This window comes from Anomaloglossus baeobatrachus, chromosome 7 (assembly GCF_048569485.1).
Source record: "Anomaloglossus baeobatrachus isolate aAnoBae1 chromosome 7, aAnoBae1.hap1, whole genome shotgun sequence".
Lineage (NCBI taxonomy): Eukaryota > Metazoa > Chordata > Amphibia > Anura > Aromobatidae > Anomaloglossus > Anomaloglossus baeobatrachus.
In genome coordinates, this window is record NC_134359.1 from 273,922,007 (window position 1) to 273,946,996 (window position 24,990).

The window sequence follows — 24,990 nt, forward strand, 5'->3', positions numbered from 1 at the left end:
CCCGCTTCCTCCCGGAGTCTCGCACCGCCGGCGTCTGCAGTCTCGCTGCTTCTGGGAATTCCCCTCCAGGAGGACGCCGCGCGGGAGCCTGCGCCATCTTGTTGCTGCCCGCCACATGCTTCATGTCAGGTGAGGGCCCGGGGAAGAATCGCTCCATCCTCCCTCCCACTCTTGGAGTCACGGATCCAGCCACAGCGGTAGGTGCCCCCTGGGGCTTCTTTTTGGGAGGCATTCAGCAGCGGTGAGGCCGAGTGTAATAAAATTAGGCGGCGGGTGCAGGATCTCTGCAGGGAAGCCTCCTCACGCCACCATGTCCAGGCCACGCCCCCCCTGATGGAGTTTTACCACGTCGGACCTCATGGGACAGGAACAGAGCTCATCACCGAATACGAAAAGCTTGGGCGATACCGCACCGCCTATGAAGAAATGACAAAATTAGTGAAGCAATAAATGAAGTCTACCATAACGCACAAAACAAGGGGAACGCCACTACCGATGTGTTGAAAATCTGGGTTGGCAAACCAGCCCATGCAGCCTCGGTAGCAGCAACCATCCTAAAAGAATGTGTACCAAAAACTCGAAAGGGTTAGGCCGAGAAAACCAAAGACACTGACGAAAAAAGGAACAAGAACTGGAACGTTTGACAGCTAGGGAGTATCCTCTAGAGGTATAAGGAAACACCGGAGCCGAGAACCGCATATAGTTGTTAACCAAAGCAATACTTGCCGGACGGATACGTTCCTGGACTTACCAACCCAAACACGCAAACCGCCCGAAGACCACCGGAACTGGGCTTTGCAAAAAACAAACTACTCACCGATTCGCAAAGCGCCAAAAAAAGGCCAAGCGAAAGGAAAAAAAGCATAAGAACCAATTAAAAAAATGGGCAAACAAAATTACGCGCACAATCAATTGCCACCATGTGACGCTATGTACAGATCCAAAAAAACTCTGGGAAATAAAGCAATCTTCGTCAGGTGGGAGACAAAAAAATCATAGCTTTAGATCAATTTCAATCCCCAAGAACGGTAACCAAAAGTAAAACCAAAGCGCAGCTAAGCAACCGCCTCTTTATTGGGGTACCGATTGAGCCACGGTCCCATCGCGAGAACGACCACTGGCGTCCTTATCCAGCATGTTTGATGGTTTCGCTGGAAATTTTGCGGACAAACTAAGGCACTGGGTTGCTGCATGTGCTCCGCCACAAGCGGAGCACTCATGCCTGAATTTACATAGGCCAAAGAAGCGGCAGTGGCCTTCATTAAATAACAAATACGTGCAGAGTCTACGAACGGCCACTGAGCTGGAGGCGGCAGAGGAGCTAGGGTGAAGGGGGTCTTAAGCCTTCTGGGCCAGCATTAAACGCAGCCAAGTGTCCGTAGCTTTCACTCCCCAACCCAACTAGGGTTGAAGAGGCAAACGACGATGAAAATCCTCGTCGTAATGCCACCAAGCTGATCCCCCATGTGACTTGTAGGAATTATAAATGGTGTCGAGATATATAAACATCTCAGAACAGCGCACGGGGTGCTTCTGTCCCATGACACATCCCATAACAAAAAATGCCTGAAGCCAGTTGTTAATGGACTTAGCCACTTTTGGCCTCCTCTCGAAAGGACGATCAGATGAGCTCCATTCCCTGTCAACTGTATATTGATCGGTCGAAACTAAAGACCATATATCAACATAATCATTCGCCCATATTTTTCGGACGGTCTCAGCATCCAAATGGGATCCCAAAGGGGCAATGCCGCAAAAGAAAGCGTCTCTATGAATGTCAGCACAATGCGGGGGGTCAGACTGTGTAGGTGGTTGACCAGCTAAAGAAGGGTTAACTAGTATCCCCTCCCCACCCGTAAATTAGCTAACAGTGTCTGAATAGTCGCTGCCATGCCCGCACTACCCCCCCCACGCCCCCAAGTATTGGTACTCACCAGCATCCGGAAGTGGAGCGACAGCAGGCTCCTGGAGAGGATCAACAACCGTCTCCCTCTGAAGAGGTCGGCAAAGACGGCGATGATGCCCATGGGGCACAACTGATGTATTTGAGGAATCCGGTGTAGTGGAAGGAGAACGCCACCTCAATGAACGTGAATGGCGGCTCCTCCGAGAGAATCTGGAACGACGGGAGGAATGGTGGCTACGTCTGCCATGTGATCCAGCAGAGCGTCTGTGGTCAGGGCTGCGAGGGGTTGATGCTGAGGAGAACAAGGCGGAGTGGTTACCGCGCCCACGACCGCGGGCCGAGGATCCAGCAACCGCTTGTGGTGAAACAGGAGCAAATGGGGCTTGCGCAGGTGGAGAAGGGGCAGACACTGCAGGGTGTACACCTGCAGAGTGTCTGCGTAGGTCAGGGTTGCGAAGGGGAGACACCGGAGGAGAGCGAGGCAGAGTGGATACCGCGCACACGGCAGCTACGACCGCGGGCCGGGGGTCCAGCACCCGCCTGTGTTGGAGCATGAATATCAGGGGCTTGACAAGCCGGGGCAGGTGGACAAGGGGGAGGTGGGGCTAATAATCGAGCAGATGAGGCTTGTGCAGGTGGGGGAGGGGCAGACACGGCAGGGTGCACACCTGCAGCCCCCTGCACCAAAGATGGCAAGGTGAGGCGCTGCAACTGAGCAAAGGGGCCAGAAGGGCTTATTACTGCCCCAGCACCCAGGGGTGCATCCTGCTGGAGAAACTGAGGGGGGGGGGGGGTTAGGGCTGCACCATGCCTGCATACCCCTCTATGAACGAGGTTCCGCAGACATGTTGCCCCCCTGTTATTCTTAGTGACGGTGGTGGCTGTTTAACTAGCGGTTCAGGGAGGCAGGGGTTAACTAATACCGGCCGCGGCTCCACATTGCTAGAGGGACAGTGTCTGAGTGTGGCAGCCACGGCCGGAAGCTGGGAGGGAGTGAGGAGCTCGGAGGGGGTGAGGGATCTTCATGAGTTGGTGATACATGGGGGTTAATAGCTGCCGACCGCAGGTCAGCGCTGCCAGAGGGACAGTAGTGGCGTGTAGCCACCGCGGTCGGAAACCGAGAGGAAATTAGCGGGGTTAGTCGCGAGGCGTATGCACGAGACGTGCGCACGCCCCGCGACGTCATCGGTGTGGGACTCAGCCGCCGCGGTCGGGAGCTGGGTGGAAGTCAGCAGGGCTAGTCGCGATGCACGCGCATGAGAAGTGCGCAAGCCCCGTGACGTCATAGCTATCGACCGCGGGTCCACGCTGCCAGAGGGACAGTACTAGCGTGTAGCCACCTCGGTCAGGAACCAGGAGGAAATTAGCGGGGCTAGTCGCGAGGCGCACGCACGAGAAGTGCGCACGCCCCGCAACGTCATCGGTGTGGGACTCAGGCACTCCAGCAGACGGGTTCACCGAGCGGACCGCCTGCCGCCGGATAGAAAGAAAGATTGTAATGCAGATTTCTGTGGTTCAAGCGAAGGTTGAAAAGCCATTGAAATAGTTTCCCATTATAAGGTTACACATAACACAATATTTATAGTGTTCCCCGTTAGGTACAATTGACACAATGTGACTTTCATGCCTAAATGTAGAGCTCCGGGGCCACACACCTTTTGAATCTAATTATGCTTTGGATAATAGATTCAAAAAGGGGGGAAAGTTGATGTGGAAAGTCACACTTATTTTTAAGTTTTTAATTTGCTCATCGATTGAGATTTTTTTATTAAGTTGTCTTTATATTTTTATCGTAATGAAGGATACAGCAGACAGACATATAGCTCATGATTGCTCTGATGTAACAGGAATTGTCAGGTTTTGAATGTCTCAGATGAGCCCATTGCTAATGCAGATTTTGAGTTTTTCCGTAGATGGATCTCGATACCAAGATGGTGGTTGATTCTGCACTGGATATGCTGAGGTTACGCAACATGAGGTAATAAAAAAATCGAACCACTCGCTCCTCTCCCATCGGAATAGGAGAACGAGATGAAGATTTGCGATCGCTGTGGTTCGTAGAGAGGAGGGGGGTAAGATAGGAAAATGTGGATATAGGCAGATCTTTTCTAGTGTGACGTGATAAACACAAAAGCGTCGTAAATCGGCGATCTGTGTAGCGTCGGTCATTTCCATAATTTCGGAACGACCGATGTTATGATGTTTTTCTCGTTCCTGCGGCAGCACACATCGCTGTGTGTGAAGCAGCAGGAGCGAGGAACATCTCCTTACCTGCGTCCCGCCGGCAATGCGGAAGGAAGGGGGTGGGCGGGATGTTTACGTCCCGCTCATCTCCGCCCCTCCACTACTATGGGCCGCCTGCCGTGTGACGTCACTATGACGCCGCACGACCCGCCCCCTTAGGAAGGAGGCGGGTCGCCGGCCAGAGCAACGTCGCAGGGCAGGTAAGTGCATGTGAAGCTGCCATAGCGATAATGTTCGCTACGGCAGCTATCACTAGATATCGCATGTGCGATGGGGGCGGGTACTATCGCGCTCGGCATAGCTAGCATCGGCTAGCGATGTCGCAGCGTGCAAAGTACCCCAAAGAGCGTGGTGGTGGACAGCACCACTGCTTAAGTACCAGGTGGCCAGACACATCCAGTCTTGTAAGACGTGTGTCTATTAAGGTAGAAAAACTGTAAAGACCTCGTAGAAACACCCCCCTCATCCGCTCTACTGCTCCCGTGATTGCAGATTAGTCATATACATCTACCATGAGTAGGTTTATATGAGTTTTGTGTGTGTTGTGGGAGTTTCTTTTCAGGTCTGCTGTGAAACATATCCAGTATGGAAAACATTACTGCTGAAAAACTCATGATGCTGGTGGTATGTAAAAATGGAGTTCCTAAAAGTGGTAAAAGTGCATGTTCTATAGCACAGGTCATTATAAAGATCTTACAGTATCTGGGCATTAGCAGCTATTTTGGACAGGCTAGAAACAGGCTACACTAACGGTCCTCACCTGGGGATGCCCCTGATGAACCCGTCTGCCATTGTGAAGAGGGAAGAAACGCGTTGGGCTTCTTTCATGCTAAGTGTCTAACAAATATGTGTTTATTTTTATTAGCCTGAGTGTCAATTGGACAGTGGAGGGTCGGTGATTGCACAAGATCTCCTTATGACTTTACCTGGCCTTATTATTATTATATTTATACAGTGGGTACATGTTATACATGTGCGATATTCCATTTGTTTTAGCGTTTGGTCCTTGAATTTGCTGTATTATATTGATTTAAGCTACCAAACAGCTATTTAAAATGCAGTTTGAATATTTAATCTTTGGGAATGAATTGGATATATATAATTGCATATTGACGCCTCTTTATCCCTGTATCTCACGGTTTCTATATTCCCTCACTGACATTAGCAGCACGTATTAGCTTAGCAGTGTAGGGATAGGGAGGGTGAGCCGTCGGTGAGCGGGGGCGCCAATTCGCCTTATAGGGTGCCGACCTCCGCTGCGAGGTAGGGATATTTAGGGCTATTACCCCAATCCCTGCCCCCTTCTTTATTGGAATATTTAATTGTGTCTATAGTTACTCACATGGGTGTATGTATGTTTGAAATTTTATTGATTATAACAAACATGTAACAATCCACAAGATAATGGTGGATGCTAGCAAATCATGTAACAAATGTTCATTTTCATTTTTCTTAATAATTAGATCATTAAATAAGATATTTTTGGTTTAGCACCTGGAACGTGATTATATTTCTCACAGATACTGCAGATACAGTGTGATATCTTGACCAGCGATGTACAAGCCTTATACAACTGCCTATATAGTGACTAACATGTGTATCCTCCAATTCCAGATCCTAAATCAGTGTTGGGAGGATGTGGTCTCCAGCCAGGAGACTGGGTGATCCTAAAAAGACAAGTCAGAATGATCCCTGAGTCCGACCACAGCAACTTCCATGAAGCTTGAGGGAAAATTCATCTGGAGACAACAGCCGCTGCAAAGAGTCATCATACCAGCAGAATGAAGGTCACAACACACATAGTGCTGGATTATCTCACATAGGACCTTATGGAGAATTTCTAGCGTGGGGATGATACATGGGAAATAACCATGATAAGGGAACAATGGGTACAGGAACATTACACAAATAAGGGCTCATGGTGGTAAAAACATTATCTGACCTGAACCAACCAATTATTTTAAGGGTTTAAGTGACTTTTTAAGGGTAACATACACTTGTAGGTAACTGGTATTGCCTTATTTGTTGGTATTTGAAGCCGTAAAAGTGCTACTCTGTGTTACTGAAGGTAATCAGATCCATGCGTAAGGGAAATCTTGTTAAAGGCCTCCTGGTGGTAGATTAGGGACTGGAGACAAGAAGAGATCCATTAGTGTTGTGATAAAATTAGGTGTATTCAGGTAGAAAAGTCTCGAGGATGCGGACAGGACTCAGATGTTGACTGAGAAACATTCTTTCAGTAACAGTAATGCTAAAAGCTGCAGCATAACGGTAAGAAGCTTATTCTTACAACTGTCTTACTCTTTCTAATCGATTAATCTCAAAATCTGGGTGAGCTCTTCAGTATTAAATAGTCTGTTCTAAGGACTGGGACATTACCTGTTCCTCTGTGAACTGTGTGTGTGGGATGTGATCCACGCTCTGATCATCAGTCTGTACCAGTGGGGGGAAAGGCTTAGCATTGCTTGTATAGCGGATAGCAAAACGAAAAAAAGTTGCAGTTAAAGCATTAGAGCTGATGTGTTAGACGACCACGGTAGGGTCAGAAGGTTAATAAAGTATTTAGGGGGGACTGTTGAGGAGAGCCATAAAATGAAATACTTAATTAACCTCTTGACAAGGGATTGTGGGAAATATGTCGATTTGCCTTGCATAATTCAGATTTCAGATCATATACATGACACATATAAAGATGGCTGCCATTTCCTGTTCTCTACACCTTGCCTGGAATGCAAGGATGGTCCAGATGTAAGAAGATCACCATATAAGGAAAGACCCACTGGACAAGCTAGAGGACCAACCCACAGATCAGATGACACCATGGATTCATGCACTGAAGTCAGACCCGCCCATCAACAGCAACACAGATCTTCCCATTGGCTAGCCCATGAACCGTCCCACTAAATGGGCATATCCGAACTTGTGTACGCCCCTAGCCTATATCAAGAGAACGCATGCTTGTACTCGCTCTGTTCGGTGCCATCTTTACTGTGATCAAGAAGAGATTTCACATCCGACTGTGTCTGGTGTGAATTCTTTACGCATGCACTTGGTCCATACCAATTAGGCCAGGCAGTAGGCAACAAGTGATCTCTGGTCAAGAGTTCACCCTAACAATGTCATGAGTGTGTCACAGCCTGATGTGATCTCAGGGGGGGATCTGGGATCAGAAGGTCACAGTGTGTTGTTGATCGCAGATTTCTTCTAGCAGTGAAAGGGTTAAGGTTCATGTATATGCTGCACTGATCTGACAGGTAGTTGTTAAAGGGAACCTATCAGGTGCAATATGCACCTAGGACCACGAGCAGTTCTGGGTGCATATTGCTAATTCCTGCCTAACTGTCCTTGTATACACTAGCATAGATAAAGAGAGCTTTAGAAAAAGTATTTCTAAACATTTTTATCTTATGCTAATGACCACAGGAACTAGTCCCATGGGCATTATATCCCCAGAGTAGTCCGCCTTCTTAGCATGTTAGTATGTCCACCAGGGCCCACAGGGGTGTACTAACATGCTATTCAATTCAGCATCACCAGTGGTGACGCGCGTACCTGTGTTTACTGCAACCACATTTCTGAATGCCGGGCACTTCCGGTCAAGCGAAGTATGAAGCCGGGTGTATGTGTACCAGCTTCAGAGAGGTCTAATGCGCATGACTGGAAGTGCCTGGCATTCAGAAGAGCGTTGACCGGGAACGCTGGTGACGCATTGAATATGTTAGTACGCCCCTGTGGGGTAAAATCTGGGATCTATGGATTTCCTCTCCCAGCACACTCACAGAAACTTGAGAGAGAGGTTAATGTAGCTAATGATTCTTTTTGCAATTTGAAGGTGTGACATCCTCCAGCGGCAAATAGTGATAGTATGGTTATACTTTATTTTTGTCTGTTGTGTTATTTCTGTGATCTTTAGTTATGGTTATCTCAGACTAATTCTGAATAAGCTGCCTGCATGTCTATCACAGAGATACGTTGATTGTTCTAATGTTAAAGTAGATAGACGATAACGTTGCACCAGATATGGTTGAGATTAGCTTTGATGCTTGATTGGTACTTTATAATTTGTTTTTTTGCTATGTACAATCCGTGGTGTACCATGTCTGACTTGACTATTTTGTTAATAAAACTAAGGCTATGTGCGCACGTTGCGTACAGTTCACTGCAGAAATTTCTGCAGCGATCTGAAGAGCACACGTGCGCTTTAAATCGCTGCAGAAATGTCCGTAGTGAAGCCGATTCCATGCGCTCTGCCTGCAGCTCCTCCCATAGACAGAGCAGGAGCTGCCGGCAAAGCGCACGGAAGAAGTGACATGTCACTTCTTAGAATGCAGCGCTTCGGCAGCAGCCGAAGCGCTGCGCTCTAAAACGCCACGTGCGCACGGCCCCTGCACAATCTCCATAGACTGTGCAGGGGAGGCAGGACGCATGCAGTTACACTGCGCTACAAAGCGCAGCGTAACTGCATGTATTTACGCAACGTGCGCACATAGCCTTAGGTAACAAAAAATTACTGCTGCTACATACGTTACATATTAATCCTGGAGCCATGATGGATATTATAAAAAACACCAAATGAAGTTTCTTAAGTGTCATTGATGATCTATCATCTCAGTTTATTCTTAAATCCATATTGTAGATGCACAGCCAGGGTTATCACACATACCGCTATCACACTGTCAGCCATATATAATCCGTATTTTAGCTGAATGAGGGAATTTATGGCAACAAAAACTGAAACACATAAAACAAAGGGAAAAGCAGGAGCCTTAAGGCCACTTTACACACAGCGACATCGCTAGCGAGCGTACTCGCCCCCGTCGGTTGTGTGTCACAGGCAAATCGCTGCCCGTGGCGCACAACATCGCTAGGACCTGTCACACATACTTACCTGCCTAGCAACGTCACTGTGGCCAGCGAACCGCTTCCTTTCTAAGGGGGAGTTTTGTTCGGCGTCACAGCAGCGTCACTAAGCGGCGGCCCAATAGAAGTGGAGGGGCGGAGATGAGCGTCTGGAACATCCCGCCTACCTCTTTCCTTCCTCGGCGGAAATGTTGCTTCCTTGTTCCTGCGGTGTCACACATAGCAATGTGTGCTGCCGCAGGAACGATGAACAACCTGCGTCCTGCAACAGCAACGATATTTGGGATTAGAACGACGTGTCAACGATCAACGATTAGGTGAGTAATTTTGATAGTTAGTGGTCGTTAGTGTGTTTCACACGCAACGACAAAGCTAACGAGGCCGGATGTGCGTCACGAATTCCGTGACCTCAACGACATCTCGTTAGCGATGTCGTTGCGTGTAAAGCCCCCTTTATACTGACCAGTCTCATGTGCAGCTGTAACACTGTTTCTGGGGCTGCTCAAACTACTTCCAGGGCTGCTTAACAGCCTTCATACATATGCACCGCTTTTCTTGTCCACTGGCAGTTGCAGCGTCTCTGATTAGTTGCAGTCAGACCGCGCACCCCCGTGTGACAGCGTGTCTGACTGCTTTCAATCACAGACTCTGTGTGTGTCTAGATTGGTGTAAAGATAAATAAAAAAAAAATTAAGGTAGGGTCCCCCATATTATGATACACAGCCTTTATCTGCGCTGGGTATCAACATATGACATACATATCCCAATTTTGGAACCCAGCCATGATAAAGTAAACAATCCTGGATGGCTGCAGGCTTCTATTTTTAGGCTGGGGGGGTCCAGCCTGAGAATACCAGCTCCCAGCTGTCAGCTATATCATGGCTGGGTATCAAAATTGAGGGTGACCGCATGCAGGTTTTAAAAAATTATTTATTTAAATAATTTTTATAAAAAAGCCGCATGCGGTCCCTCTTATTTGATTACACAGCCAAGATAAGCACACGGCTGGGTGCTGCAGCCTGTAGCCATATGCTTTACCTGTGCTAAGTATCCGAATATGGTGGACCCTAAGCCAATTTTATTTATTTTTACACCAATCTAGGAACTCATACAGCATCTGTGATTGAAAGCAGTCAGACACACAGGGTGGGGGCGCTGTATGACTAACCAATCACAGACACCGGCACTGCCGATGGGCGAGGGAAGCAGTGCATGTGTATGAAGGATAATGAGTAGCCCCGAAAGTAGCATTATAGCCGTGTGTGAGACCGGTAGGTATAACGCGCTTGCTCTAATTCCCCTATCCCTTCTACCACCATTTTAAGGCAAAACCTACAAATAATTCCTAAAAGGAATGGTCTGGTCCAAGAGGATAGACATAGAACCTAAAAGAATAGGTGACCCCTAAAGTATAACGCCAAAATTGATAATTGGGGGAAAACCCCAAAAATTACCACAGGACCACAATATAAATGCAAAAGTGAAAAAATATTTTATTGAAATCATTTATAAAGGAAGGTGAAGCAGTAAAACAAGGAAGAGTGGCTGAGATGGAAAATGCCACACAAGGGGAACAGAGGAAAATATACTCCAACCAACCTCCCTAGTGACACCCAGTAAATAATAAATATTATTCTGTTTATAATTTCCTTATCCTTTTTTAGGTCCCTTTTGGATTGTGTCCATAGTTTTTCTCAGATTGGTCATTTACACCTATTGAGTATTGCGGAGTCGTCCATCAACTTCTGACAAGCTCCATCCTCTGTTGGCGATGATTTTGGTGGCATGTGCTCTCATTTGTTATTTTTTGATATGTATGATTAAATTGTAGATTTTTTTTTTACTCCGGATACTCTTTGGAGTGCTGGACTGATGTATGTACTGCCGTGTTTTGTATTTTGTGTCACTAAACAATTGTGCAGGTTTATATTTGCATATACTCTTTGTTTATGTAATATCATATCCTTGCAGTCATCAAATATCTTGACATTTATCAAGGCGGTATCTGTTATCTATACCCCTTTTTTGGTTATCAGTAATGATTCCACTTACTGAATGAGTTTGTCTTGCTCCCGGACACAGACGTACTGAGCGCGTGCGATGTCCCGGCCTTCCGCACGCTGTGGTTGTTGTGGCGTCACCGTGGAGATGGGGGGAATGACTTAGTCCTACTCTCCCTTTTCCTCGGTGGGCTACCGCTGCGTCATGCGGAGGGGGGAGCAGGATAGCGCGACGCTGGGCACGTTGACCTGCTCTACTCTTTCCTCTATACATTCCCATGGACACATATGCGCCATGCGCATGCACTGTCACTGACTATCGCGCACTGTGGTGATGGGAGGGATGACGTATGTCCTCCTTCCCATCATCCTCGGTGGGCCACTGCCGTATTATGTGGGGGAGCAGGACAACATGGCGCTGAGCGTGCTGATTTGTTCTATTTGGGACTTTGTGCCCCAGGTTGTTGTGTGCTAACAGCATGACTCAAAGTAATGTGGGTTACAATGGCCTACATATTATATATATACAGACACACACACACACACACACACACACACACACACACACACACTGTGTGCAGAATTATTAGGCAAATGAGCATTTTGATCACATGATACTTTATATACATGTTGTCCTACTCCAAGCTGTATAGGCTGAGAGCCAACTACCAATTGAGTAAATCAGGTGATGTGCGTCTCTGTAATGAGGAGGGGTGCGGTGTAATGACATCAACACCCTATATAAGGGGTGCTTAATTATTAGGCAACTTCCTTTCCTTTAGCAAAATGGGTCAGAAGAGAGATTTGACGGGCTCTGAAAAGTCCAAAATTGTGAGATGTCTTGCAGAGGGATGCAGCAGTCTTGAAATTGCCAAACTTTTGAAGCGTGATCACCGAACAATCAAGCGTTTCATGGCAAATAGCCAACAGGGTCATAAGAAGCATGTTGGGCAAAAAAGGCACAAAATAACTACCCATGAATTGGGGAAAATCAAGCGTGAAGCTGCCAAGATGCCATTTGCCACCAGTTTGGCCATATTTCAGTTGCAACGTTACTGGAGTATCAAAAAGCACAAGGTGTGCCATACTCAGGGACAGGCCAAGGTAAGGAAGGCTGAAAAACCACCACCTTTCAACAAGAAACATAAGATAAAACGTCAAGACTGGGCCAAGAAATATCTTAAGTCTCATTTTTCAAAGGTTTTATGGACTGATGAAATGAGAGTGACTCTTGATGGGCAGATGGATGGGCCCGAGGCTGGATCAGTAAAGGGCAGAGAGCTCCACTCCGACTCAGATGCCAGTAAGGTGGAGGTGGGCACTGGTATGGGCTGGTATCATCAAAAATCAACTTGTGGGACCTTTTTGGGTTCAGGATGGAGTGAAGCTCAACTCCCAGAACTTTGATACGCTTTGATATTTATGAGTCTTTTGGGTTGATTGAGAACATTGTTGTTGATCAATAATACAAAAAAATCCTCTAAAATACAACTTGCCTAATAATTCTGCACACGCTGTATATATACACATATGTACACAATCACCTTATTTTTTGCATGCTGCTTGGCACTGAAATGGTGTTGTTTTATGGGGGTCTGTTTGTGTTAGTGTCTGCTTATGAGGCGCACACAGCAGTTACTAACCAGCTTAATTGCTGCTGTACAGACTTAATGAGTGGATAGTTCTGTGGAATGTCTATAGTGTGTGCAATCAAACAGTTTAACCTGTGAGTCGCTGACCAGTTTTCAATTTTTCTGGTTACTTATATGCTGCTGTAATTTGCACTACTATATGTAATTAACCCTTTATTATTACTGGGTGTCACTAGGGAGGTGGTTGGAGTGTATTTTACTCTGTTCCCCTTGTGTGGCATTTTCCATCTTAGCCACTCTTCCTTGTTTTATGGCTTCACCATCTTTGTAAATTATTTCAATAAAATATTTTTTCCCTTTTGCATTTATATTGTGGTCCTGTGGTAACTTTTGGGTTTTCCCCTAATTAACAATTTTGGCTTTATACTTTAGGGGTCACCTATTCTTTTACGTTCTACCCTATTTTAAAAGCGCCTGATTTAGATAATTACAAAAAGCTGCATGTGGTCCCTCTTATTTTGTTACACAGCCAAGATAAGCACACGGCTGGGGGCTGCAGCCTGTAGCCGTATGCTTTATCTGTGCTAAGTATCCTAATATGGGGGGGCCCTAAGCCAATTTTATTTATTTATTTTTACACCAATCTAGCCACTCACAGTGTCTGTGATTGAAAGCCGTCAGACACGCTGTCACACAGGGTGGGGGGCGCAGTATGACTGTAACCAATCACAGACACCGGGACTACCAGTGGGCGAGGGAAGCAGTGCATATGTATGAAGGATAATGAGCGGCCCCGGAAGTAGCGTTACAGCCATGTGGGAGACTGGTAAATATAGCGCGCTTGCTCTAATCCCCCTATCTCTTCTACCACCATTTTAAAGAGCCTGATTTAGGTCCCTATTGACCTGGTTGCATCTGCCGATCCCGGGTATCTGCGGGTCCGGCCATCACTAGTAATAGTCATTATTCCTGGCCGGGGCGATTACCTGTAGGATCCTCCTCTTTGCACCGCTTATCTCCCCACACATCGCTTTCTCCTTTCTCCATTATGGCTTCAGGATGAATCTTCTTCAGATTTTTCCTGGATTTCAAAACTATGAAAATAGTAAATGTAAAAGTCACAGACAGAATACTGTGGAGCTGTGTATATACTACATAGTGTAGAGATGTGCCAGTGTATATACTGTAGTGTGGATTCCGCAATACAGTGGTACCTTGCTTAACGAGAACAATCCATTCTGGGACTGTGCTTGTTAATCAAGGTACTCGTTCAGCAGAGCAAGGTTTCCCATAGGAAATCATTGCAATGCTGACGATCCGTTCCACAATGTGTTAAATGTCCCATCCTGGTCCCCTATTCTATCATTCCAAACATGTACAAACTCACACAAGCACACATGCACGCATGCACACGCACATATTATGCTCACCTTACCTTCCGTTCCATCGCCGGTCTCCTGGGACTTGCTGTTCTCCGGTGCGGGCCGTGAATCAGGTGACCATAACAACGAGGGCGGAACTTCCTGCCAGAGCGCTGACGTCAAAGGCAGAGCCGCTTGCCTCTGATTGGCCAGCGCGCTGCCTTTGACAAGCGGTGACAGGAACCAGGAAGTTCCTGCTTCGTTGCTATGGATGCCGATGCCTGGAGCAGAGCGGCGCGGTGCACTACAGGACCCAGGAGGCCGGCGATGAAACGGAAGGTACAGATATTATATGCTCACCTTACCTTCCGTTCCACTGCCGGCCTCATGGTACTTGTAGTTCGCCGCGATGTACCCGGGAACTACAAGAACCATGAGGCCGGCGGTGGAACGGAAGGTAAGGTGAGCATAATACAGTACTGTGTGTGTGTGTGTGTGTACGTACATGTGTGTTTGTGTGGACAGTGCAAGTGCGGGTCAGAGTGTGGTAGATGGACGAAACCGGAAGTGTGTGAGGTGAGAATTTCGCTCGTACAGCAAAAGCTCTCGTAAAGCGGGTTACAAATTTACAGAAAGCTTTGCTTGCTAAGCAAAATTCTCGTTAAGAGAGTTACTCGTTAAGTGAGGTACCACTGTATATACACACACAGGACCAAACTATATAAACATCTCTGCACTATATATACACACACAACTCTACATTATATACTATATATACCCAGCACCATAGTAATTCTGCTGTATACATCACATATGATACACAAAGACTGGTGTTTATACATCCCATGGGAGATAGTAACTGCAGGCATATATCCTGGCTTATATACAGATGCACATATATAGGCAGGATTACACACACACAGGCAGGTTTATATACTGTGTATGTGTGTATGCATGTATGTATGTGTATATATATATATATATATATATATATATATAGAGAGAGCGAGAGAGAGAGAGAGAGAGGCTAGCATGTGAAATAGAACGAACAAGAAGTAGAGACAGAAAGAGACCATCAGTATATAAAGACTGCAAAGTAACGGATACAGAGAAAACCACATGTCCCAAATAGCACAAATATCATGCACTTACCTCAGAGGAATGGCAGTGTGTGTGTGCTGCTCGGCAGTGTGTGTGTGCTGCTCCGCAGTGTGTGTGTGCTGCTCCGCAGTGTGTGTGTGTGCTGCTCGGCAGTGTGTGTGTGTGCTGCTCCACAGTGTGTGTCACCATGAGGCGGGGGGGTGTAAAAGGTGCTAACTGGAAGTGACAAAGCTGGAGCAGCAGGAAGTGGGGCATGGAATGTGTATAAGGAATAGCACAGGAAGTGCGGCCAAGAAAGGAGGAGCAACAGGACGGAAGTGGGGCAATATCTGTACAATAAAGAAAGATAGCTGAAGTAAGGAATAAGAGGGACAATATAAAGAAGCAATATATATAAGAGCAGAAATGTACTGAAAAGAGAGTGACGATAACAAAAATTAGGAAAGAGAACATTAGACAGAAAGGAAATGATACAAAAGAAAAATTGCAGCAAAACCTTACATGACTTTGTTCCCCCGCAGTCATGTGGGTTTTATATGCATATGACCACTTGCTGCTTCGGGCACTATGTTATGCACTTCTTTCCATCTTCTATTGATTGCCTTTAGATTTAGTAGTGGCACCTTCTAATAGTCTATAGACGTTATATTATGAATTTTGGTGTCTACTACTGGCAGATCATGTATTAGGGGAAATTAGATATTTTGCCCTTGCTGCAGGTGGTGTGCATCTGTTCTATGAATATATCTATATTTCCATATACTCTTTCTCAATGCATTTTTAGGTGTCCTTCCTGCATGGTTTAAATAATAATTAATATAATATTAGTATCTTTGTGTCCCATTGTTGGACTCCTGGCATGAAGTATACCTTATATTAAGGATTTAATTTCATCTCCGTGGGTATGTTGGAAATATAAGTATATTAGTTTTATTGTAGGCCATTTCAGTGACCCGTCAATTACCGACTGTGATATATGCAGTCTGATGATTAATTTCACTATTTATGATGCATTTACACCTGGTGTTTGCAGTGATGTAATCAGTGTTTTCTCCCCGTCACTTTTTCTATGAATAAAATCTTATATTTTTCACCATATGATCGTTGTTTCTCTTCTTTGCTTGAATTCAGTGTTTTTGCGATTTGGTCCATATGATAGTCCTCATGGTCTGCTGGTTATATTTATATAACTATATTTGAGATATATATTTGTATTTTCATTATGCAGATAATTTTATACCTATATTCATTGTCACTTGAGTCCATGTTGCTCAGCTGTGGATAGTCTATGGTTCTTCTTGCCAGGACAGTCCATCAGCATTCTTGTGTTGGCTTCCATGCTTGTATTGGATGTAGAATCTGTAGATAGTCCCTTGTATAGCGGTAGGGTTGGAAGGACAAGCTTCCCTTTGTGTCCTCTTTCACTCAAACTGTATTTTCTGCACCCACAAATCGGCATTGTAGATCTCCTACATCATTTCCTAGGAGAATATCTGCAGGCAGGCCGCTCATCACCCCAACCACACATTGCTTGACCACAAAGCCAAAGTCCAGATCTACAGTCGCCCTTGGGATATTCCTCCTTTGTCCTCCAGCCAATTCAATAACAATCCCTGGTCCATGATGTATCGTCTTTGGCCGAACCACCCGGGATCAGCTATTGTGAGAAATGGCCCAGAGTCAAAAAATCCAATGACTCTCTGTCCATCCAGCCCGAACTCCTGTAAGTGCTTACTTTGATGGTGAGAAAAGCTCGGGGGAGTGCGCGCGGTCACAACAGGACTGGAGAACAACTGATCTTACCAATTACTGCTGTGCTGGCCCGGTGTCCTGGGGCGGCACGATATTGTCTGCTGGAGCTAATCGGTAAGATCAGCTGATCTCCAGTCCTGTTGTGACTGGGCACGCTCCCGCTGTCACAACTAGATCTGAAGAAGCAAGGGCGCATGCGATGCCCTCTAAGGCACAAGAGTATAATGACTTGGTAATGCAGGCATCAGAAACATGGCGCCGGAGATAAATGCTATGCGCAGGCGCCAAATCCAACGCCAGGTTACTGAATAGAAAAATTGGCATAGAGCCAGAGAGAGGGAGAAACAGGCGGCGGGGGGGGGGGGGGGACTATGTTCATAACCCACCTGGATATTATCTGCAACGGTGCAACTGTCCGTCAAAAAACTGATGAATTTTTAAACTTCACAAACTTGGATTTCAAAGCCTAAACATCCGAGCTGCCCCCTAATGGTGTGTAGAGAATGTGCCTGATAGTGCCAGTACTGCACTGGCTTTACCTTATATACGAAAATCCTGATGTTTGGTTCCCTTTAAGGCTTCTTTAGACTGGATGCGGTCCAGTTTCTGTACTCACTCTGTGGGTGGATCTCCATTAGGCTGCGCTCTGTTGATCCCACTGCTGCCACCAGTTGTGACTGGGTCCTTCTCCCATATCACACAATCAACAGATCGAGAGATGGCTGTACGATCCAAAGAGCATTTATTCCAAGCAAATCAAATGGTCCATAACATAACCCACTATACAGAAGGTAAAAATAGTAAAGAAACACAAATATAGTCCAGTAATTTGATAAATGTCTAGGTCTCTCTGAGTTCCCTCAGAGGTTCAATCCTGCTTCTTCTCTCTCGTAAGTCTCACCCAGAATGACAAATCCCCCAGGTAAGCAGAGAATTTAGGTAGATCCCAGGCCCCCTTCCCCCAGACTGAGGGACAGGAACACTACAGGGTGTCATTACCTACAGACAATACAATGTACACACAAGCAATACAAATAATGGACAGTGAACCAAGCATAAAATACGAACCTACACAACATGATACACAGTACACCATATCCCACCATCACACTGTCTTCTAAGCCAATGTATCTAATCCGATCTTGTGCCACACTGCTGTATTTTTCGGACTATAAGACGCACCGGACCATAAGACGCACCCTGGTTTTAGAGAAGGAAAATAAAATTTTAAGCAAAAAATGTGGTCATGACACACTGTTATGGGGCGAGGATCTGCTGCTGACACTATTATGGGGGTAATATCCCCAAATTCTCTACTAAGGTACCCCATCCTGGTAATGATCCTCCTGCCTTGTATATATATTTATGTCCCTCATCCTGGTTTAGCCCCATCTTGCTATATACTGCCATCCTGGTATGTGCTCCCATCCTGCTATAAACGCCATCATCCTGCTCATATACCCCCATCATCCTGCTCATATACCCCATCATCCTGCTCATATACCCCCATCATCCTGTTCATATACCCCCCATCCTGCTCATATACCCCCCATTATCCTGCTCATATACCCCCATCATCCTGCTCATATACCCCCATCATCTGCTCATATACCCCCATCATCCTGCTCATATACCCCATTATCCTGCTCATATACCCCATTATCCTGCTCATATATCCCCATCATCCTGCTCATATACAACCATCCTGCGGCACACACAAAAAATAAATAAACGTTTACACTCACCTTTCCTCGTTCCACGCAGCATCGCTCCTCCTCCTGTCTGTGCTGGCAGCGCTGTGTTGAGCTAGCCACGTTCCCTGCAGCATTGTGATGTCCTCTAGTCTGCCGGCGCGGCTGTCAGGACACACGTGCACACATCGATGACGTCATCGCTGTGAGCACCGCTAGTCTCCAGTCCACACAGCGCGGCCGGCAGACTGGAGGACATTGCAATGCTGCAGAGGAATGGTGAGTACATTGATTCACTTCACCCCACGTTGATGATGATGCGCGGGGGGCAGTGAATACAGCCGAGCATGAGCACTCCAGGCTGTAGTTGCCAGGGGTGATCACGGCCGGCTGTTAATTATGCGCACGTCCCCGCCCATCACCCCGCCCACACGTTAGTGCCAGCTTCAGCGCTGGTATATTAAAACCTACAATGGCCCTGTGTATGATCCTAAATTGAGTGTCTCTCCATCTCTCATTGGTAACCACTTCTCGTCCTTTCAATTGTTTCCCCCACGCTGTTAGGGTACGACTATCCTCCCGAGATATAAGCACACCCCTAAATGTTCGGTAAATTTGAGAGACATTTACATTTGCTACATCACATTCCAGAAACTCATCGATCGGACTCTTGTTCAGTTCTCTTCCAATCTCGCCAAGATCTCTCATTACTCCATACTTTAATTGTTCATACTGGATAATATGTGAGTTGTTGAGGTCAAATCTATCGAGCACTTCCCGTCCTGTCATCCACCATCTATCTTCCAAATTCATAACATCTTTCATTCTCTTGATGCCCTTTTCTTTCCATCTAATAAATAACTTGTCTCGTCCCAGAGGGAAGTTTGGGAATGCCCAGGGATTTAGATACTTAGACACTTTCCATGAAAGCCCCAGTTTCCTTCTTACCAATTTCCAGGTTAGCATGGTATCCCGGAATATAATTGACTTAATTATATGCCCTTCAACCCTAGACATTGGGGAATGAAGAATGGACGTCAGATCCCATGGTGATGCATACTTTTTTTTCATACCATGGTCTGAGTGTCTACTCGTTCCTCTCAGCCAATCAATCATGTGTCTCATGATACACACAAGGTTGTACCCCCGAACGTCTGGGAAACTAAGTCCCACCTCCTCCACTGACTTCATCAGCGTACGCAGTTTTATTCTGGGTTTCCTTCCCCTCCACACAAAATCCGCATAGGCTGAGTTGAGTGTATTAACATCATTTAGTTTTAGCAGCAACGGGATTGTCTGAAAGGGGTACAGCAGCCTAGGAAAACTCATCATGGTTATCAGATGGCACCATCACAATAATGGTAAAGGCATCCCTTTAATTGAGCTATAATTTTCTGATTAGCAAACCATAGTTCAATTTGTATATTGTTTCCACAGTTCTTCCTATATGTACTCCCAAGTATTTGAATGATGTTTGTGTAATAGGTATCCCACATAGACAACCATCACTTGAGTTTCTCCCTGTTTCCCCATGATACCCCTTTAAGAACAGGATCTCACATTTCTTTTTGTTTAACTTGAAGCCTGAAAATGATCCAAATTTTTCAATTAAGGCAAGAGTCTGTGGCAAATCTGCGCTAGGGTTCCCCATATACAGTATAATGTCATCAGCAAAAAGCGCTGTCTTTATTTCTGATCCCCCTATCTTAATCCCTTTAAAACTATTATGTCCCTGTAGTATTCTTGATAGTGGTTTGATTGCCAGATTAGATTGAATAGCAAGGGAGATAATGGACAACCCTGTCTTGTCCCCTTCATCAAAGGAAACACGTCCGAGAGAAAGCCCGGGGTATATATCATAGCTCCCGAGTTGGTGTATAGACTTCTGATATTAAGTCTCCTTTTACCCACAATCCCTGTGGCCTCCATCACCTTGTCCAGCCAACTCCAATTTACGTTATCGAACGCCTTTTCGGCGTCGAGTGTAACTAGTGCAGGTCTTGCCCCTCCCTCAGTGCGCCCCAATCTGACCACCTCTACCACTAGAATTGTCTTCCGGATGTTGGGAACAGCATTTCTCCCTTTGATAAACCCTACCTGTTGATCTGTTATTATCTTGGGTAAAATCATGGCCAGTCTATTAGCCATGATTTTGGGCATTATTTTAAAATTTTGATTAATGAGCGATATAGGTCTGTAACTAGATGGATCGTCGAGGTCTTTGGTCCCCTTAGAAAGTAATTTGATGTACGCTATGTTGGCATGTTTGGGGATTTCTGCTCCTCCCAGGATTGCATTGAAGACTGAGGTTAGATCCGGTGAGATCAGATCCTTCAGTGCCTTATAAAATTCGCTGTTGAAGCCATCGGGTCCCGATGCCTTATTAGTGCTAAGCTCCCTGATTGTTCTTACCACCTCCTCCACTGTAATGTCTGCGTTTAAGGCTCCCCAATCTTCCTCCGTTAAGCTGGGCATTTGGGCTTGTCTTAACCATTCTGTCACATCAGTCATGTCATTATTACCTGGCCCGTATAACGTTCTATAATGGTCTCCCAACAATTTATTAATGTCCTTGGGATCTGTGGTCACATCTCCCCACTATGTTTTCAGTTTAGAGATCCCCGTCACTTTTCTGCTACCCTTGCCAGATTTTCCAACATCCTCCTCGCCCTGTTACCGAATCTATGTAGGTCAGCTTCCTTGTGCGACCAAAATAATTGTTCCTTTTTCTTGGCCCATTCATAAAAACCCCTTTTTGCCTCCAACCATCTATCTTTTGCCATGGTGGACCTGTCTGCCAAATACTTTGTATATGCTATCCGCACTGCTTCACTATGGGAGTTATAGTTCTCATTGGTCTTCCGTTTGATCATAACCACATACACCACCAAATGACCCCTCAATATCGCTTTTGCCGTTTCCCAGTACAACATTGGGGTCTCTCTATGTTCCTTGTTATCCTCTGTGAATTCTCCCCACCACTCTTATGGAAATTATCTTGTCTAAGGAGGAACGATGGAAATCGCCATATAATATCTGTTCCTCTCTTGAATTTCTCTCTAATGCCCAACCTCACCAGACTATGATCAGAAATAATCATATTCTCTATCATTCAATTTTGTACTCCATTCACAAGGTCTAGAGATATCCAAATCTGGTCAATGTGTGATCAACTATCATGTGGGTGGGAGAAGTGTGTATACTCTCTATCATGCGGATGAGTTAGTCTCCAAATGTCTTTCTGTCCTAAGTCTTCCAGTGTTACATCCCTATTGTCTGGACTCCTGTCCACGCCACCTGCTCACCCCACCTTCTCCTTCTGTCTTCAGCTGAGTCTGGGACTGTGTTGAAATCTCCTCCTACTATAATCTTGGACTCCCCATCTGTTAATATGGTGGCCTTAATGCCGTCATGGAATGTGGTCTGTTGTGAATTTGAGCCGTAAACATTGTATATACTGAGTGTGCCAGCTGGACTAGTGATTGTTAAGTGCTACCATCTTCCCTGATCGTCTTCTTCATGTGCCACTACTTCATGGCTGAGCTGTTTATTTATTAAAATCATGGTACCTGCCTTCCTACCTTGTGCCGCTGCCCCAAAGACGATGCCCACCCAGTATTTCTTCATGCGAAAAAAATCCTCCCTCCCCAAGTAGGTTTCCTGTAATAAAGCAATATCTGTTTTTAGTCTTTTCAAGTGTCTTAATATCATTGCTCGTTTGTTGAGTGATCTCAGACCTTTAACATTCCACGTTATTTGTACCATGGTTACCTATGTATTCTGTCCTTACTGTTTCCCCCCCTTTGGACCCCAACATCGAGGGAGACGAGACGACCGACACTATAGTGGGCTTTACACGCTGCGATCTCGCTAGAGAGATCGCAAGCGATCGTACCCGCCCCCGTCGGTTGTGCGACACGGGGAAATCGTTGCCCGTCGCACACAACCTCGCTTACCCCCGTCACACGCACTTACATGTCCTGCGACGTCGCTATGGCCGGCAATCTGACTCTTTTCTAAGGGGGCGGGTCGTGCGGCGTCACAGCGACGTCTCACGGCAGCGATCCAATAGAAGCGGAGGGGCTGAGATGAGCGGGACGTAACATCCCACCCACCTCCTTCCTTCCGCATAGCCGGTGGAGGCAGGTAAGGAGATGTTCCTCGCTCCTGCGGTATCACACACAGCGAAATGTGCTGCCGCAGGAACGATGAACAACATCGCTAATTAGAAGAAAATGATTTTTTGTTTTAGGACGACCTCTCCACGGCAAACGATTTTTGCCACTTTTGCGATCGATTTAGGACGCACATAAATGTCACACACTGCGATATAGTTAATGACGCCAGATGTGCGTCACAAACAACGTGACCCTGACGATAATTCATTAACGATATCGTAGCGTGTAAAGCCCGCTTAAGTTTACAATCTGCACCACAAAATTGACATTCCCTTTTCCCACCTTGTAAATATAACAGAAAACAAATAACTATGAAACAAGCTTTCCCTTTTGAGAAATTTTCTGAGCTTTTCGCCATGTTAGTGACTTGCCCTTTTCCTGGCCAAAATATTATGCTCCCTAGTCACCCCCCATAACATACATATTCTATCCCCATATCAACATCAACATAGAAAGGCCTTGAACCTTATGTAGAAATTAGTACAATATGCTGAAACCTCATTAATAATTTCAAATCCGATTTAACTCTGGTTCTGGGGAGCCATCAGACCGTTCAGATCAGTTGTACTTCGTTTGGATCTGAAAGGCGTCCCTGAGCCTAGAAGTAAAGTTAAAAAAAAAAAAAAGGGGGGGGGCTTGGAATTTGCAGGACCCTCCCACCTCCTTCTTCGCAACGTCTCTCTCCTCTCCTCTTAACAAGTTGTCATCAACACCTTTCCTTGATCGAAAAACAAGTAAAATCCAGTTCAGATATCTTGAATCTTCTCAAAGATCTGGTCCCTGTGTCCCATACGAGGGCTGTGCTGCTGTCCTAGACTTAAGGGTGCTTTACACGCTGCGACATCGCTAGGGATCTCGTTAGCTTTGTGACACGCCAGATCGCAGATGCGATCTACCAAGATCGCACATGTGACCGGTGCTATAAAAACGACCTATGTGCGATCTAGGCAGATCGCATCTGCGATCTGGCGTGAACCCATCGCTAACGAGATCGCTAGCGATGTCGCAGAGTGTAAAGCACCCTTTAGTCTCCTTTCATCTCTGACCTCTGCTTGTGTTTGCCCCCTGGATTGTCCTGTGTCTCTTCCCATGCCCGTAGGAGAACCTCTTCTGCTATTCCCTTCTCCCTTAGGTCCTCTCTCTTATCCATCCGTCCGGTTCTTGTCGTGCTCTGACATGAAAAGCTTTTCTGCTTCCTTATAATCTTTGTAATATGCAAACCAACCATTGGGGTTTCTACCTTTCAATGTAGCAGGGTATAGCAGCTGGCATTTTACTTTTTTGTTATACAGGAATGAGCATATTTTACTGAATTCCTTTTGGAGACTTCAGCCGAATAATCTCCAAAGATTAACAGTTTGTTGCCTTGATATTGCAGTGGGCGTTTTCGGTCTCTAAAGTCCTTCAGTATTTCCTCTTTGTGTTTGTAGTCGAGGTACTTGATTATCACCTGCCTGACTCTTGGTGGGGTTTTCTTATGTGAGTTTTGACCCTCTCCTATATTCGCCTCCTGTTGTCTCAGTGGTCCCACTCTGTGGGCTCTTTCCACTCATGATTCAGATATTGTGTTCTGTTTCTGACAGTCTAGTTACATGATCATTTAGCTGCTTTTGCATAGCAGCTAGTGATGTTTGTATACAGTTAGGTCCAGAAATATTTGGACAGTGACACAAGTTTTGTTATTTTAGCTGTTTACAAAAACATGTTCAGAAATACAATTATATATATAATATGGGCTGAAAGTGCACACTCCCAGCTGCAATATGAGAGTTTTCACATCCAAATCGGAGAAAGGGTTTAGGAATCATAGCTCTGTAATGCATAGCCTCCTCTTTTTCAAGGGACCAAAAGTAATTGGACAAGGGACTCTAAGGGCTGCAATTAACTCTGAAGGCGTCTCCCTCGTTAACCTGTAATCAATGAAGTAGTTAAAAGGTCTGGGGTTGATTACAGGTGTGTGGTTTTGCATTTGGAAGCTGTTGCTGTGACCAGACAACATGCGGTCTAAGGAATTCTCAATTGAGGTGAAGCAGAACATCCTGAGGCTGAAAAAAAAGAAAAAATCCATCAGAGAGATAGCAGACATGCTTGGAGTAGCAAAATCAACAGTCGGGTACATTCTGAGAAAAAAGGAATTGACTGGTGAGCTTGGGAACTCAAAAAGGCCTGGGCGTCCACGGATGACAACAGTGGTGGATGATCGCCGCATACTTTCTTTGGTGAAGAAGAACCCATTCACAACATCAACTGAAGTCCAGAACACTCTCAGTGAAGTAGGTGTATCTGTCTCTAAGTCAACAGTAAA

The 24,990-nt window shown here is 45.8% G+C and overlaps 1 protein-coding gene across 1 annotated transcript in view; it reads right to left on the reverse strand.

Moving 5' to 3' along the window:
* The window catches only part of LOC142246721 (uncharacterized), a 65,923-nt gene that overhangs the window by 16,296 nt on the left and 24,637 nt on the right, over positions 1-24,990 (reverse strand). Inside the window, exon 3 of the mRNA XM_075319776.1 lies at positions 13,589-13,696. Coding sequence (XP_075175891.1) covers positions 13,589-13,696 — 108 coding nt within the window. The remainder of the gene's footprint in view (positions 1-13,588; positions 13,697-24,990) is intronic.